Genomic DNA, 19466 nt, shown 5'->3' with positions numbered 1-19466 from the left:
CAATTGGCCTTTAACACTTTTTTCTCAGCCTATCAATTTTTAATAGTTTGGTTTATAATATTGATCTTGTTATCAATATTAATTTTATATATCATTATATTATAAATATTTTATTTATTTATAGGCGCTATAATCTTACAAGAACTGGGCCTTTCTTATAATTTTCTGCCCCTCTCTCCTATCCCGGTCAAACATCTACCATCTTCTAATGCCCATATTTTTCAAAATTTCGTCCAACCACCTAAAACATTCCTCTACCACGTTTTCCACCAAGTCAGTCTTCGAGTAAGCTTTAGGGTAAAGGATAGATTTCCTTGACATATGTACAACATGATCCAGCCATCTGATTTGGCTCCCTTTCACAGTTGACACCAAATCTGGTTTTACATATGCAAAACTGCATTCCTGCAACATGCATTCCTCGTTAGAGCGGATTCTCCATTACTCATGTTTTCACATACTGGGACATAGATCTTGCGCAAAACATGTTTCTCTCATGACAACAATTTGCTTTCTTATGCCTTAGATATCTCCATATGTGCTTTGGAACCATAGGTAACGAATGACAAGTCTTATGACTTTTTCATATACCAAGAACTTGCATACAGGGAACACACAGGGTGATTTTACATGAAGCAGAGTAGGACTTGGTGGTGCCTTTCGACTTCCTGTTGTAAGAAGAAGTGACCCAATAAGTTTTTAAGAGAGAAGGTTCAACAGGATTTCAGGAAAATCTTAGAATGAGTATCGATGAAAACCCTAACAAATGGAAACAGGTTATCTGGGAGGATACAATTAGGGTGATTGGGATGAGGGTGGGTGACGACTCCAAGAGGGAATACTTTACCACTGCACAGTCTAGGAGGGAACTACTGCCAGGAAGGCCACAGAAGTTGGAAACAACACTGCAGGGTATGTAACAAGATTTATAGAGAAAAACAAAATTATTGTTACATGGCCATGTATAATATCCCACTACTGAAATCTGTATGCATATTGCAAAAATGATAGGGTAGGATGGATTATAATATCGCAGTTACCTTTGGTTCATAATAATGTTTTTATATAACACTTTATTTTCTTTTAAAATTTTCATAACTCGATATGTATTATTTTTTGTAAACTTTTGGATGTATAATACATTGATTATTGTTTGTTTTGTTTTTCTCAAATTAGTATAGTTTATTCAATATAATCTAAATTTTTTAAATGATTTGGTTATAAAAATATTGGTTTGATCAAAAGTTTATGTGGCTCTAAACAAAAACTAGTTGAGATAAAACATTAAAATTTAGGTTATAATCTTATAATGTATGAAGGTATAAAGCATACAGTTCATCAAAATCTGAGATGATATATGACATTTCTCAAAATTTCTGGATTTAATGTGGAATGAGCCATACATAAATAATGTTGTTTTCATATAGGTTGCTATTTAACTGGGTTTTAAAAAAAATTAATTATAAAAAATAAATCTTTATTAAAATCAATTAAATAAAGTGTCTAACAGTGCTTTTAAATGCTCAAATTATGCATATAAAATATAAAGACTTAGAAATATATTATGACATTAAGCTGTAAGATAAACTTGGATGTAACACTTTGCCAACTGATTTAATATATCGGTCAACTCTTTTTGATTTCACAGTTAAATGGCTAGCCTTGAGTTGCAACATTTCTAATAATTTGAAATTGTATTTTTTTCTTCTAAAAATTAAAATAAAAGATTTCAAAGCCATTTTCTTAGTGGCATTGTACTCAATAGCTTTCTTACCTGAAAATATGAGAATCTTTTCTTCAAATATCCAATTGAAAGATATGAAGCAAATTCTACAGTATAATATGTGTAATTTACCTTTTCTGTAAACATATAAAGCAATAGCAGAAACAGATTTTTTGATGCAAGACATTAAGTATTCTTCTTCAAGCATTATCTCAGCAAGTTTCAACAATTTAACAGTGGCTATGAATTTGATAGCCATGACACAAGAAGCACAGTGAATATTTTGCAGCAGAATTCGTACGGACTGATATGTGTGATCAAACAGCAAAGGATGAAGTTTCAATGCTATAATTGAACTCATTTTCTGCATTAGAATTCTGTAACGAAATAAAAAAATTAAAGTCTTAAAATAACTTTAAACATGCTACTTACATATAAAATACATGGGAAAAAATTGTTAAGAAATATCAATTACCCTTTATTCAATTTATTAAATGCTATGGTTGATTTTATATTAATATTCTCATAATTACTCAAGCATGGAGTGATGTAACCATGTTTCACATCTAAATTGAATCCAAAAAATGGAATATTAGAATTGGAAGCCAAGTCGTTTTTGTTGAATTCATTAAGGTTTGTTACAGTTTTTTCACTCTGTATCTCCATACCATATTCTGGAATCCCTTTTGTCATAATTTCTAAAAATCTAAAAAAATCAACAATGCGAAATGATGAATTATAAGTAAGTAGTTCAGATATATAAGAGTTAAATAAACAAGACAGTACTGTACTTCACAACAAAATGTTAAAATATAATAAAAAAAAAAAGTAGGTTATAGCATGAGTATTCTGATTTTCTTTAACATATGGCCATATATTAATGGATATTTTAGACAGGCCAAGTCCACTGCCTGGATCAAGTGGATAGTGGGGTGGGTCAGATTGGATTTTGAATATTACTTTGATGTTCACAATAAAGCAATGTTATAAGATACATATAATTTCTTATATTTATATTAAACTAGAATGTCTCTTAGATTGTTCAGTATTACACACTTTTGTGATTGCTGTAGAAGAAACATTAAGGAATAAAGTAATGTACTTTAATTTTAAGGTATACAAAGAAATGAATAAAAATTATTGAGTTCCTGGAGCAATAAATTATCTAATAGAGACATGCGTGAACAAAGGAATATTTAATACAATTTTTAAAATATTAATTTTAAAACGAAGACAGGGGCCCAAGAAAATATTTTGAGGCCAGACCAACAGGAAAACGCCCAAGAGAGCCAGAATACAATAGAAGAACTACATCTCCAAAGTGAGAGAGAGAAGAGGGAAAAATTGGAATGCCATGAGAGGGCTGGCTCGGGATCAAAAGGCTTGGTTTGTCTGGACAGAAGCACCTCCATGCTGAAAGGCACTAAGGAGGAAGAGAAAGAAGACAAAGAATTTTAAAACAATAACAAGAAATATACATAATCATCTTTCTACAAAAGTTATACTAATTTACACTGAAGGAATACTTCATGGTAGGTAATATTTATAATTTTATAGCAAAGATTTTAATTTACCCTTCCGAATACGTGCCCCTGATATAACAGCACACTAAAACAAACTTATTAATTGATATAGATTTCAGAAGGCTAATCAAGATATTTAGGAATGTTCGTCGATTGCCATGAATTGAGACATAATTTATAAAACCTACCTTTTCCTTACCAATCCAACATATCTATTCTATATTGCAGTTTGCTATTTCTCCACCATCATCTTATTTATGTTGAATTAAGGAATGTGTTTTATTAAATTTCATGATATTTCACTATTTTAGAAGTTACTTTTTTATTCATTATATGGCTAGGAAGTTGTCATACAATTAAAAGTTTGTTTATACAATTAACAGATTGTGCTAGGTTTGATCTCTGTTAATTCCTATTCCTAAAAGAAACTCCTTTTTAGGGGGTGTTGAAACCATGCTTATAAATGTACTATTATCTGAAGATAGAGAAAGGCCATTACCATTAAGAAGAACTTGGCTTACAAAGAAACACATACTAAAGAGCTTTGCTGATATACAACACTCTTTAAAAAATGTTATAGACTCAACAAATATATTTTCACTAATAATGCAAAATTTAATAACAGAAAAGAACCCTATGTAAAAAACAGTATATACAGCTAAAATATCCCTCAATAGACTCAACACTCTATTGTCCCGTAAATGTTAATTTCCAAAGCAAGTCTAAGTTATTGACTGCATATGGATGTAAATCCTCATATAACTCAATCATCTTAAAACAATTAGCTCTCAACACAATATGAACCGACTATCCTTATCACATACAGATATTAACAGATATCTCCAAGTCTGCCAACCAAACTGCAATAGCTGTAGTAGATCCAAATAAAGCATGTACAATATCCACAGTCTTCATACCCACCTACTCAGAATTCTCAGTGCAGAACTTTTCGGAATTTTAAAGCCATTCAATACAGTCAACATATATATACAAACTCCAGCACAGTTATACTCACAGACTCAGCCTCCTCAAGCAAATTATTAAAGTAGTCCCCAGAAACAGAATTATAGCACATATGACAATAGAAATAATCCATAACATAATAACCTGAACCAACAACTACAAATTTCAATGGATACCAAGTCAAATAGGTTTATTTGGTAATGAGGCTGCTGACAGAAGGCAAACTGCATAACAGAATTCGAAGGTCCCTATGCTGGATCTCCTAAAATGCTTTAAGAAAGAAGTGATAAAGGCAGGGAAAGATTGCTATGACTGGGAATCTCAAATAAAAGGTACAAATTATTATAGAGTCCAGTCAACTGTAACCCTTGTACCATGGTTTCACCTGAACCAGGGACTCAGCCAAAAGGATATAATAACAATAGTAAGACTAAATGGATGCATACGATTTTTACAAAACCTCAGTGTAGAATTCAGAATAATGAACTTGAAAGAAATTTTTTTTTATTCATATGATTCTATGTTTTTATTTCTTTTTTTCTTATTCTACTGGAAGTAAATTTGATTTTTATGTTTTATAAGTAAAAGTTAAGATAATTTAGTATGTTAATCTTGTAAAAATTGAAATATTATTTGAATTTTGACCATATAGGATTTGGTGGAAAATTTTCATGGTCATTGATGTAATAAAAAAAAACACAGGAACCCCTTGGGATTTCATTTTCTCCTGAATCAGAGGAAGACAACAGTTATGGTTCTATCGAGAGCCATGAGAATGAAAGAAAAAAAACAACAATGCTAAAAGTAGCATATGCAATTTAAAAACTTAAAAAGGCTTTGATGTTAATCACTGATAATATTTTTCGCTCCCTCAGAAGACAGAAGTAGGGGTTTGTTAATGTAATCCAAAAAAATAAAGATTGGTTATGTATGAATCTAATCCTTTTATTTTTAATAAAAGCAAAGTAATCCTTACACCCATTCATAAATAGAGTCTGTAAGTTTTTTTATTTTTATTTATTTTTTATTTTATTTAAGACCAAAATTTGGCAGGACATGTCAACCCACTAATACATGTTTGTAACATAAATTCCTCAAAATCCTCAAATAGACATGCATCTTTTTCCACACCTATATTTATTATCCTTCAAAACATCAAAGAAACCCTCAATAGAAAACTCATATTCATAACCTCGTATCCTATTTAAATTATTTGCTTTGCAAATGTATGAATTACAAAAAAAAATAAAAATAAAATTATAGCATCCAGCAACACTGTTTGCTGATTAACTGCTTTTAGAACATGAGGAATCAGAAGGAGGTATTCTGGACTATTATAGTTATAGAAGAATTAGAAAATTGATAATGTACTCATTTGTCTTCAGTCGATCTTGACTGATGAATATATAATCATCAACAGCCCTTAATAATATATCGCCTTTGTTGAAATCACTCAATCTAGTTAAATAATTATGGTCCAATGAAGTATAATAAATTTCACATAATGCTGCTGATAGTTTTCCTCCTAAAAGATATAAACTAAGTTTTATTTCAATAAAACTTTGTTAATTAAAGATGGAGATAAAAATTTTATTCTTAATCTCTAGTAGCAATTGAAGATGGAAACTAATACCATAATATAATATTAATACTTAAATTCAGCTTAAATGTTTTAAATATAAACACAATGTTTATTTCATAGATCAGTCTGATCTGAAATTTCTAAACAATGGTATATTAAATATACTATATCATTGTTTAAGCTGTGATGCCACATCTGTCTGAAAAATCAACAATATAATTTTAATGTTTTAACATATAACAAAAAAATCAAAGTCACATTCTAATGATATCTTGTCAAAACCATCTTTTTGTAGGACACCTAAATGATTGTTTCTGAAATCAATAATTCTTTCGAGAAGCATCTAAAATGAAGTATTAATTTTAATTTTTTTTTTTTATTAAAAATTGCTTGGTGTTAGAAGATATCACAGCTTAAGTCAATGAATATTTAATAGTATCATACAACACAGAATAGTAAATTATAACTCTATTATTGAGAAATTTGAAGTTAGAGGATTTATCACCATGCAACCCTTACATAATAATCCTTCAGCTTGTCTAATGATTAAATTATTACTTTCACATACCTATGTATGGAATATATAGTAAGGGAAAGTATAGCGATTTTAAAAAATTTATAATTTCAGTTTTAGTTTAGGCTGTTTAGAAACACACATTTTGAGATCCTCAGAGTCCAAATAACCAAGTCTTGCAAAATGGTTAGTGTTTGTAAATAGCCTAGCTCGAAAACGAAAAGCGGTACAAAACTGAAAATACATATTTATGACAGGTATATGCCTGGGATGTGACATAACGTTTGTCTTTAAAATTGACCAACTGGAAGTGCCATTTTACAGAACCGATTTATCATATTGTTTTCGATTTTCTTGATAACAGCTCTAAAAATTTTGATTAAATTCGCCATATCAATATATGAGCGAGGATTGATTTCAGCTCTAAGTAGGGTGAAACTGCTCCTGATTTTTTTTTTTAATTTATATGAATTTCTTATCGGGAAATATAAAAATGAAAATTAGTACCGCTATGACTCAGTACTTTGTAAGGAACTACTGTTTCTTGAATAATGGTCATACAAGGAGGTGATTTGTTCATAATGATGCACCACCTCCAGATTTTTTTTTCCAATTAAGAGTACACACTTTATGAGGCTGGGTGAACTCTGGAGGGCTACCCTCAAAACAGCTAATCAGGAATATGTAACAGGTATTTAATTTTATAACATATTTGAGCTAATCAGGAAATATGTAAAACAATTTTTTTTTTTTGGTAAATTAAAAAAAATCCTTATTGATTTAAAAAATGAACTATAACATATTTCTCTTTTAAAAAGATATGATAATGCAACTTAGTAATTATTTGCATAAATATATCACAGTTTATATTTATAAATCTAAAAAAAAAATTGTGTGTAAGGTACTGATGAACACTTAATAAATTACCTTGATGTAATCCTTTGTTTAATTTGTAATTCTTTTTTGAAAATGCGACATAAATATTATCAATATAGTGAAAAATATCAGATATCAATTCGCTCAAATGCATGTTCTGCAACAGTCAATTTAAAAGTTTTGTTTTAATACTATAGTGATGAAAAAAAATAAACATGTCATGAAAAGTATTTAAAAATTAAAGATTTTCAGTTACTTATAAGTATTAAAAATCAATAACAAGTTCAAATACTTAAATATCTGAAGCATTAAAAAAATACAGTAGTTTATTAGTTCCAGACCAGTATTTATCATAAAATGCTCTTCCTATATAGCCAGAAGAGAAATACTTTATTCGTCTATGCTGCCTAAATACATCAGGTTCCAATATCACACAGCATACTTATCAATCCGTAATCGAACATATATAAATTACATATAATTACATGGTATAATATGATATAAAGAAAACATTTTTTTTCCCCCACAGGTTTCCTTTCACAATCAATTTCGGTCTATACACCAAATACAAACATTTCAATTCATTCCTTAACATATACATTTTCCTAATAAAAATGGTTCTTCCATAGTGTTACTATACTAAGAAAACATTTTCTAAAATTAAAGTAGGCATAAACAAGTTAAAGTACTAAATTAAGTTCAGGTTCCAAAGAAAGGGTGATACCAACAGTGGAAATGATAGTGACAGCTGTCGCACCCATTATAATAATTTGTTTTCCTTATTGTACAAGGTCATGGCTTTTCTTTCTGCTGTAAGACGTCTAGCTGCCCAATATTGTAATATTCAAAAATTATTTAAAGTAAAATAACAGGAATTTTTAATAGTTTCTACTTATTCTCATTTCTTAAGTATAGCTTAGGTTCAAATGAAAAGCTTTATTATTAAACACATAGGAGAATTTTATTTTATTGTTTATAACATTATTGACTATTAATCTCAGGGCATGTTTTTCTAGGCAATCAGAACAGACACTTTTCTACTAATAACATTTAAACTAAATTAATAGCTATTATACAAACGTATTAAATTCTAGTTAGAAACAAAACCAACCAATTACACAATCTTCTTTTGCTGATTGATGAGTCTTGCTGTCTTCTTTCCCACAATGCTATGTCTAACTGTATAACAATCACTTACAGTCACCTTAGCTTCCAGTCATCCCCAGGCAATCCAAACTAAAAGTCACTTTATCTTCATGGATGATTCTAGATGCCTAGGGACTAGATGTCTACCACTGACGTAGACAAAAGAATCCACCTCCTCTCTTCCAGGAGAGGCCCTCATTTACCGCTTCAGGTCCTTTTAACCCTCTCCCCCCTGTCCAAACAAACCGTGACTATTTCCTCTGTTCTTTCTTCAACATTCACTCGTTGATTCAAAAAAATCGATTGTAGTACAATCGCTCTAATTTACTTGCTAGGATTCACGATGTAAATATTTTATTGATACTTGTTATTGTATTCTATTTCTTCTTTGATTATTCTTTTCCTATAATTATGGTAGAGAAACAACAAAAGTTGAAAAATTTCAATCTATGCTCTCAACACAAAGAATTCAATGGACACTTCGGAAGGACTTACGCCGCCATCTTCTTTGTTTTGAATAACATATTTTACTTCATATTTGACCAATCAAAATCGGTTAGCTTGCTTTTTTTGATTCAATACAACAATTAAACAATACTGAAACGAAGATACATAAAAATAAAAACATAACTAAAATCATTTAGATATAAAAATCAACTTATTAAGCCACCTCAAATCGACTGTTTTTTTTTTAAGGAAAGCTTAACTAAAGAACAAATAAAAAACGCTGGCTCGGATCCAAACATTTATTTGTTAAGTTAATACAAACAAAATACATAAATTAAATTTTAAAAAAGAAACCTTCCAAAAATATAGAACAAAATAAAAAATAAAAAAAGTACTTCGATATACCCAAAATTACAATTAAAAAAAAATTACTATTTTTTGGGTTTTTTTTTCTGGCAAAGAAGCACCGCGGCCACAAAGGGCCTATTGTACGCCGTCCCTTCTCTGCTCAAAACAGGCCACTTGCCTTTGCAAATCTGGACACTGTGTAAGGATCCTCTGTCCTCTGTCAGAGCTAAGGGCTTGAGCTTCGATCTCTAGATGTAGAGGTTTAATGTTCAGAAGAATCTCCATTAATGCAGGAGTAGTGCTTATGGCACCCGTTATCATGAGGCATGACAGTCTCTTGAAGTTTCCCAAGCCAAGCTTGGGATTTTCTGGTTGTAGCCCTGTGCCACCATACAATAGCAGCGTATAGGACAATGGATCTTATTGCTGCCATGTACAACCAATATATAACTTTTGGTTTAAGGCCCCAGGATTATCTATGGCTCCTTTCCACCAAGAAGAATCCCAATCATTCACTGTTAAGATACGGCGACCTGATTGCAATGTTCTGTCTGTTAGTGAAGACACAAAGACTAACCTTTTGAGGATTGATGCTCAGACCAAATTACTAGTTACAATGGATGAACTCTGATGGATCGGATGACTGGAGGTCCGTTCTGAAAGACAACGTTCTGTTCGTAATACACGTAGGTGGGCCCACACAGCGAACTGGCACTCCGATGTTTTCTCAGCAAGGTCTGGTGACTAAAGTAAAGCGACTGGGGGACTGTCATACACCAAGCCCTCTGGACGACTATACCATAACAAGTCGACTAGGCGACTGTACCTAGGCTACTGACCAACATATAGGCCACCACTTGTTGTGTTGTGGCAAATAATCCCACTGGCCCATATTTCAACAAATACATTCCAATTATACTTGTGGTAATGTTTATTACCACAAGTATAATTCCTTTTCTTAAAAAAAAACATACTTCTAACCAAAATACAAAATAAATAAAGTAATTAAATCTATTTACTGCCTATTTACATTTTAATATAGATGGCGTTAACACAACTATTAATTAAAAAAAAAAAGATATTACAAAATAGTGTTGCAAATTTAGATGACTTGGTCTCATCTTCTTTAAAATTTTGTCTTATGTCCTTGAGGCGAGAGTAGTCTTATAAATACCTGGATGTCATGTCCAACAAACCATAAGGAGCAACGAGGATCATCTCCTACTCTAATCATAGGGAAAAGACCACTCAAGTAATCATGTCAAGTGACAGCGCTAAATGTGGAGACTGACTCATAGTGGGAAAGATTAAGTAGTATACAATCACAATGACTGTTGAGGGATACACACTACTTCCCTTCTGCACACTCTTAATAAATTTAATGCAATTTATCTCTCAAAGAAGTATTGATAAGATTTATAGCAGCAGCAAAACTGGTCAGTGTTTAAGCCATGGGCATTTGGAATTCTTCTTTGGCTAGGACGTTGGCACCTTCATTTTCCCAGATTCCTATATGCGAAAGAATCCAATGCAGTTCCACAGTTCCTCCTTTCATGAGAGACTTCTCCAAAAATCTTCTTCCCTCCAAAAGTGCATAAAAGTTTATCAGGCTGTAGTTGCATAGGCTAACGAAGGCAGCTAGTGAGTCAACATGAATAACATTTCTTTTCCAGTTTCATCTCACAGCATGTTTTAACCAGAGACATAAAAACTGCACAAAGTTCACCATAAAAGTTGTTGGCAAGGTAAACAGGTGCGGCTATACACCACAACGCTTAATACAAATCCACACCTCCATTTCATCCTACTTCAATTGCTAATCCATCGGTGTATACACACAACCATTCTTTTTATGGAAATCAGGTGTGCATAGTCTCCAACACAATGGCCTTCAGCTTGTTCGATGGAACGTTCAGCTGGGACACAGGTGATGTTAAAGTAGTGTAATAGCTGGCAGTGTGGTAAGGAATCAGGTCTTGAGCTGACGGCAACAGTATGAGGTTCTAGAGGGTCTAGACAAGATACCATTCTTCCCAAAACGAAGATTAAACTTCAGATTATAAAGAACTTGATTTTTGACTAGTCACGCAGCAGCAGGTGTTTAAGTTACCAAGAATTCGACATTGCTCAACTGGAGGCATTCACTAAAGAACAGTGCAGCCACCTTTTGTCTATATTCCTGGTGTTCAATCCCTGTCTGAAGCTCTATTACAGCAACATGAACCAAATTAGAAAACCTAATTATGATAATTCTCAGTGCATAGTGCTGGGTGATATCATTTTTTTAACCGTTGAATCTGAAGCAGTCACCATTAACAAACCTCCATACTCCATTGCAAGTCTCATATAGGTCTTATAGGTTAATGTCAGTACATGCTGGGAGGCTCCCCCATCTGGTTCACACCAATCTCTTTAGTATGAACAACCTCCTGGTTCTCTTCAATGCATTTTTCTCAGCATGAGCACTCCATGTTGACTGAGAATCCAGCTTGATACCTAATATAGCTGGCACACTTAGTCTGTCTCAATGTATTACTGTCTAGACAGAGTACAAAGCTCCAATTCAGTTTTCTAAGGGTTGACTTATCATTTTTTCACATTTCTGAAGACTCACATGGGTAGATAAAAGTTTTGAACCAATAAGGAGGTGAAACAAGAGCTCTTGAACTGGACGAAGGAGTTGGTGGTGGGAAGAGTTCCTTGAGGACATCAAAAAGCTTGTGCCAAAACTTATAATTTGCACTAAACAGGATGCAGAAAATGAGGGATAATAAATAACATACATACCTACAAAATCCAGTAAATTTTTTTTAAACAAAAAATTTAGTACTCTTACTTTCTGGACATCCTTTGTATATTATATGACTTTTGAGAATAATATATCCAGAATGAGCTATTTTTGAAATATAGTAGAAATTTCTATAATACTAATTTCAAACTATTCTCCAATTTTTCTCAAATTTGACCCAAATCAGACGAGCCATTTTCAAAGTATAGGCGTGCCAAAGAAAAGATATTTAAATTTAGGACCGAAACTGATAAAATCAACATGGAACCAACTAATTATCCACACACAAAGTTAATAATTTGATCAATTAGGCCCAAACACAAAGTAGACTATAGAGAAATATACAGAACCAAATTCATTCCTTGATGTCTAAAACATAAAATGTGAGTAATAATTTTTGTTTCTGAAGTCGTAATTTTTTTTATTTCCTGCATGAGTAAAAAACTTCCCTACCTTTACTAGTGAGGAAACAAAGTTTTCAGCATGCCTGAGAACCCATTTTCCTCAGTAATGATGAAAACATATTGGGTTCAGTCAGCATTTTTGGTATCGTTTCTGTTCAACAGTAACATTATGCGGAGTATTAACTTAAGTTCATAATCCTTCAAATTCCATAGGTAAGAAGGCACTTTCACAATTAAAACTTCTTAATTTAGAAAGAAAGAAAAGGAAATAAAAAGTTTTATAAGTTACACTTTTATGATAATAAAAATAATTTAAAACAATATTAAAATTAATGTTTTATAAATAGAAACTACCTTTTCTGTTCCAGATTTGCAAACTAAAATTTTGTCTCCTGCTGATGGAATTAAATTTAAAAATTGTTTCATGGTTTTCATTTTTCCCCATTTTCCTTTATATCCAAAAGACATGAGTATTAAATCATCCTCTAATCCATCACACCAATCTTTCAGTATTGATTTCAATTTATGCTGAAATTAAAAACATATAATAACATAACGTAGGGCGAGAGGGGTCATTCAATACAAGATATATTTTTTTGTTTTGTTCTTGCTCTCATATCAAAATCATGTAGGGTATCTTTCAGACTAGAGCAGCAGTGTGTCTGCCTTGAGCAGGCAAATCTCAACTTTAGTTTATAATCCTAATAATTAAACATTAGTAGATTATTTCTCTTAAATTATAAATTCAAAATTTATATAGATATTGATAGACTTCAATGAAGGAATGCTCCAGGAATAGACAGCCTACTATAAGAGCTGTTCAAAGATGACGGAGAACCTCTAACCAAGCTATTGGAACTAATCCAAAAAATATGGAAGAAGGAAAGGATACCTGAGGTCTGGAACACAGGCCTGATTAGTGCTATCCTAAAGAAAGGCTCCCAATATGAATGCGCCAATTACAAAGCCATAACACTCCTTCTGGTGGCCTACAAGATAATGACCAATATCCTGCTAAATCGGATAACTAAATATTACGAAAATATAATAGGTGACCACTAAGTAAAGTTTAGAAGTAGAAAGAGCACACTAAACCAAATCTTCGTCCTGAAACAGATATTTGAAAAACGATGAGAAGTAGATCAGAATCTGCATGCCTTATTTGTCAATTTCAAAGCAGCCTATGATTCTGTAGACAGAAACTGTCTTAGGAAGATCATGACTGAGATGGGAATCCCCGGGACATTGGTAAGACTGACAAAAGCATGTATGAATGATCCTAAATTCAGAGTCCTGATAAAAGGAGAAGTATCAGAACCCTTTGAGGTCAGAACAGGTCTGGGACAAGGAGATGGACTCTCACCAATGCTATTCAATATAGCTCTAGAAAAAATGACTAGAACATCATGCGAAAATGGTAGAGTACATGTCAGAATGAAACATAAAGCCCTGCCATACATAGACAACATTGTGGTCCAAGGAAGTAACCAAGATGACATGGAAAGACTCACAATGACTCTGTTAGAGAAGCAGAGGAAATCGGCTTGTAAGTAAATGAAGACAAAACAAAATATATGAATGTTAAGCCAAAAAATTCACACCAAGGACTGTCAGCAAGGATGGCAAACCTTTTTAGAAAATAGACAGTTTCAAATACCTCGGCTCCATAATGACATCAATAAATGATCAAAGGACTGAGATAGAGTAGCGTACAACAAGCGCGAAATGAGCCTTCTCTCTGCCAAGAATACTGAAGTCCTGAAAAATTTCTAAAAATCTGAAATTAAGGATGTACAACGTGAGACCTGGCCTCTACCAGGTACCCAAGAAAGCAGGATCAAGAGATTTGAATGGAAAGTCCTCTATATAATTACAGGAGCAATCTGGGATCAGAGCCTTAACACTTGGAGAAGAACAATGAACTGCTTGCAGGGACTGACGAATCAATATCTCAGGATATGAAGGCAAGGAGGTTAAGATGGCTGGAATATGAGACTCAAACCGAAAAAAAGAAGAAGATTATTCCAATCCAATTATTATCAATTTTACAAATACATGATCAATTATTAGATATAATTCAATAATAGTCACAACTACAACCTTAACTTCTGATTCAAGAATCAATCACTCATTTAGAACTTGTATGTAGAGCAATTCTGTGATTGAATTGAACTAATATCTGTACTTAAAAATATTTTTATGAATAATAATCCAATTGGTATAATTTATTGATAATACAAAACATGGAAAAATATTTAAATATTAAAGAGAATTAATTGTTAATACTTGTCAAACATATATATATATTCAAAAACTATTTAAAATTTTATAAAAAGAAAATTGTAATAGTTTTTACTTAATTCTCATATCTTAAGTATAGAAAAGCAGAATTATTGAACAAAAGAAAAGCTTTATTATTAAACAAATAGGAGAATTTTATTTACATTTTATAACATAATAGACTCTTAATCTCAGGATTTTATTTGACTCACTTTGGTCTCCTACATTTTGCTTTGATTTCTCATTTATTTCTAATTAAAAATTTTCATTGATTTCTAATTCACACTTTTCATTAATTTCTAATTCATAATTTTCATTAATTTCAAATTTAAAATGTTTAACCTTTTTATCAATATTTTTATCCAATGATTCAGTTATGTACTGATAAATCAGTTTCAACTACTTCATCTAATTTATTTTATAACTCTGTTAATATTACCCTGTTTTCTTCATGTAACTCTATATTTATTTCTTCAATTTTATCTGATAAATTTTGTAACAATTTTTCTCACTTTTCAAAATTTTTATCCAATCTGTTTAATTTCTCTCCATTATCATTAATTGTTGTAACATGGTTTTAATATAAAAATTATCATTATTTTCAACATTTGAATTTACTCCCACTAATTTATTTTCATGGACACTATCTGATACCAGTAAGTCATTCCCAGCTCTAATGTTGGACAACATTATCTTCATCATTTTAATTTAATACTACCGCCATACCATTCGATTTTCTAAGAATCACCTCTTTAGGATCTCTAACCCCAATTAACTGTACTTTATCTTCCATCATTAACTACTTAAGTTATAAAAACAAGCTTATCCAAATTTAACTCTTTAAAAGATGCCGTTTTTCGATTTCAGGGGCTTTTTAAATATTGCTCAATTAAACTATCTCAAAGTCTCTCCTTCCCGTTTTAAGCTAATATTTCGAAAGTGATATAGGGCCCTTGCTCTCCGGGGGTTTAGCGGGGCGGGTCGGGCGGGGAAGGATGGCCTTTTTTTTAGCGTTACAATCCTGCTATTGTGAGATTGTGACATGTCGTACATCGACCAACCTACTCGCTGAAATTGTCTGTTCTAAAAGTCAGATAAGTAAGGCTGCCATGGAGGGCGGGAGTGGCAGGTTTGATGCCGTTTTTCGATTTCAGGGGCTTTTTAAATATTGCTCAATTAAACTATCTCAAAGTCTCTCCTTCCCGTTTTAAGCTAATATTTCGAAAGTGATATAGGGCCCTCGCTCTCCGGGGGTTTAGCGGGGCGGGTCAGGCGGGGAAGGATGGCCATGTACCATGACCTAATTTGTAAAGAATTAGGCAACACCTGTTGGGTAACAATTTATGTAATATTCAAAAATTATTTAAAATTTTATGAAGGGAAAATTTTAATATTTGAAGATGGTCAGGGTTGCAGTAAAAAAAAGAACAAATAGTTTAAAACTATTTGTTCTTTTTTTGACCGCAACCCTGACCTATCTTCAAATATTTAAATTTTGACGGTCAACTAAATATACATATAGAAAATTTTAATAGTTTCTACTTAATTCTCATATCTTAAGCATAGCTTGGGTTCAAAAGAAATGCTTTATTTTTAAACAGATAGGAGAATTTTATTTAAATTCTATAACATAATAGACTTTTAATCTCATCATATATATATATGATATACTAGAAAAAAAAATGAAAAATGATATAAATAGCTTACATGAATAATTGACCCATAAGCATCCTTTATATCAGTTTTGACAAAATAACAATTTCTATTTCTATTTTTTATTTTCAAGTGATTTAACCAGGCTGCATGAAGTTCCTTTGATGGATTAGGAAAACTTTTCTTTTTAAACGCAATTAGCTGTTTAAGAAATATATTACAAACTTCAAACTTGTATTTATGAAGCTGATCTGATTTACTAAAAAAAAAAAAAAAAAAAGAGCATAAACGCAATGAGATTCAACAATAAACATTGAAAAAACATTGATAAAATATAAATAAAGACTATATAAAAATGTATACTAAATAAAAGAAGATGATAGATACATAAAGTACACGAGAATTAAAGTAAAAGGAGCAAGAAAACAATAAAATATAATGATAAGAAAGTAGATGATGGACACATGAAAAATACAGTAATTAATGTAAAACCAAATGAGCACTACCTGTTAGTAACAACTGGTCGATAACCAGAGCCACTGTATTTATGATAGAATTTTATGTTCTTCAAGTGTGTAATTTTAATAGGTTCATTTACTTCCACTATTTGATTATTTGTTATCATTTTTTGAATTGATATCTTACTGGCAATTATCCAAAATTCATGTTTAACAAATACTAATGCATTACCCTAAAAAGATACTTTTAATAGCTACATAAAAACAAAATGAAAATAATAATAAACTCCTTTAATTCTTAAATTAATTAAATGTATCACTACAGAATAATATCCAGGACTATTTAGTATTATAATTAGTAGATTGCTTTTGGTTTGATATCCATGTTATAACTTTGCTAATAAAAATAAATGATTAAAGTTACCATTCCTCGGAAGTAAATCTTTATCATCTTTTCATTATTTTTAAAGATGATACACAATTTTTTTTTATAAGACAAAATTGGGAGGTTTTATAGTTCTTTAAAATAAGTAATAGAGCCTGTATCAGCTTCTTTGATTAAGAAAAACAAAGACCCTCATTTAAATTATTGTAAAAAATAATAATAATTAATGTGAAAAATAACTACTCATGAAGAATAACCATACATTTTATCATCAACTTCTGTTTCAAACAATTGAAATGAATTTTACTTTTATATCAATGTCACACACGTTTTCAGGTTAAAACACAGGACAATATTTTTACAGTTTAACAACCAAATAATGTACTTATTGAATCATATAAAAACCAATAAGAGAAATCCTTTCATTAATAAGAGGATATTTTATAAATATTGAATATTGAATTGCTTACAAAGTATGAAATTTATTAGTAGAATCTTCTTGAATAAGTTTTATTGCATTAATAATACAATTTTTTCAATAGTGGCAACAGGAGAGTGAATACGACTAACTTAATAAAATAATAATTAGAATGTACATACTAAAACAAATTTTAAGTTAGTAAGCACTACCTTGCATATAACTTTTATATTTTGAATCAGGAAATGTAGCTGGCTATAATTATCTGCTGTAGCACATAATTGTGATGTATTAACAAGTGGCTGGCTATAGAATTACTAGGCATTGCAATGGATAAGCACACTGAGAAGCTGCCCTGACAACCCAGGTCAGTTTGGAGTGGATTTCATTTCTGTCTTTCTTCCTCTAGTGAGAAAACACAGGATCAAAAAAAAGAAGTGCTATGATGTATGAGGAAGTTATAGGGAAAGCTTAAATCCAGCTGCACAAGCTCTTTTATCCCCTCAGCTATATTTTGCTAACAAATGAGGTTTAGTGATAAACCCTAAACAAATAGGGTTAAATGATAAATCCAAACTCATCAGTGAAAAATTTTTACAGGGTATGCAAAATGTTGTCCATCCATTGTAGGTCTAGATTGTAATCTCCGTTGGTCAAAAAAATCCAGTCCTTTATACAAATATTTTATCAAAATTAAATTAATACATTATTGACACCTTCAAAATTGACAAAATATTTTTAAATTAAGACATTAGAAATGAGTATTACCTTATTTCCTATGGAGACATAAAATAATGATCGTACTAAATTTATTAAAAAAACATTAACAAGCCACATAACAATTTTCGCAATAACATTTCTTCTCAATGGATCTTGTTTTTCCGCCAAACCTTTCATTACAAAGCCTAATGTTAACTGTTGCTTAGTATTAAACTTCAAGAATTGTTGCATATTTTTTATAAACTTATTAAAAAAATTCCTTTGGAATAAAAGTTTATAAGGTATGTACTTTTCAATCATCTTAGTGAGAAATAAAATAACTTTTGGCAAGGAAACTATATTCTCCTAGAATTATAAAAAATATATATATATATATATATATATATATATGCATATTTCTACCAATTAAAAGTTTATTTGTATAATACACAAAATAATGTAAAAATGTGTGTAAACCTTAATATGGACTATTTCCTCTAAAATTAATTTGCATTCCTTAAAAGTTGGACTATTATTGATTAAAGTTTTAATATACTTCATTTGTCTTATACCAAAAGCTTTGCTCCTAGAAATCTCTGGACCAACATATTGATTTAAAATATCATTTTTCAGTATAGCTGGGTCTTCCTGAGGAATCATCTTCTGTAATTCTTTGGGCCTGAATGAACTAAACAAAATTCGATACATATCTATTTTAATATCTCTGTCAAATCCTTCTTCAAATACAGAAAATTTCGACTCGTAATTAGAAAGGGAGGGTGCAATATTTTTTGTCAATGTTTTTTCACAATTATTTGACAATAGAATATATGTTTTTATGCCCCATTTTAAATAAATTCTACAATCTAGAAAGAAAAAAAGAAAAAAATTCTTTCCCAATATGTAATACAACTTTTCCCACACCTTGTTCTGCACCAGTAAATGATCAACCAAGAAATCATATTCTGATTTGTTATTGCTTCTAGTAATATTCTTGATGACATGTTCATAAAAATACTCCCAAGACTGATAAGTATCAAAATCATAAATATGAGGTGGCACTGAGCTCTCAAATTGGAAAAAAATATTACATAGACTGTCAGAAACGCATACTTTAAAATGTTTGAAAACCCATTCATTGAAATTCAACAATTCCATTGTATAACTCGAAAAGTGGACCCATCAAAAAAAAAAAAAAAGTTAATACTTAACAACCTTTTTTCTCATTATAGCGATAAAATTAGAAGTTCATTGAATAG

At 31.0% G+C, this 19466-nt stretch overlaps 1 protein-coding gene across 1 annotated transcript; it reads right to left on the bottom strand.

The window, feature by feature from the left end:
* Positions 1-1465: 1465 nt before the first annotated feature.
* On the bottom strand, positions 1466-19140 carry LOC106690792 (telomerase reverse transcriptase). Its single transcript, XM_014436352.3, has 11 exons — positions 19132-19140; positions 18685-18895; positions 18277-18573; positions 16754-16938; positions 16302-16506; positions 12669-12842; positions 7233-7338; positions 5581-5734; positions 2199-2429; positions 1856-2100; positions 1466-1774 (listed from the first exon to the last, which is right to left on the bottom strand). Exons 2-11 carry the CDS (start codon positions 18865-18867, stop codon positions 1563-1565), a joined length of 1992 nt encoding a protein of 663 aa, XP_014291838.2. The 5' UTR covers positions 18868-18895; positions 19132-19140; the 3' UTR covers positions 1466-1562.
* Between the last annotated feature and the right edge of the window lie 326 nt (positions 19141-19466).

Source organism: Halyomorpha halys, unplaced genomic scaffold, assembly GCF_000696795.3.
Source record: "Halyomorpha halys isolate HHAL.00 unplaced genomic scaffold, Hhal_1.1 Scaffold1873.1, whole genome shotgun sequence".
NCBI classification, from domain to species: Eukaryota; Metazoa; Arthropoda; class Insecta; order Hemiptera; family Pentatomidae; genus Halyomorpha; species Halyomorpha halys.
Note: the sequence above shows the minus strand (reverse complement) of the source record. Positions and strands in the feature narration are given on the sequence as shown.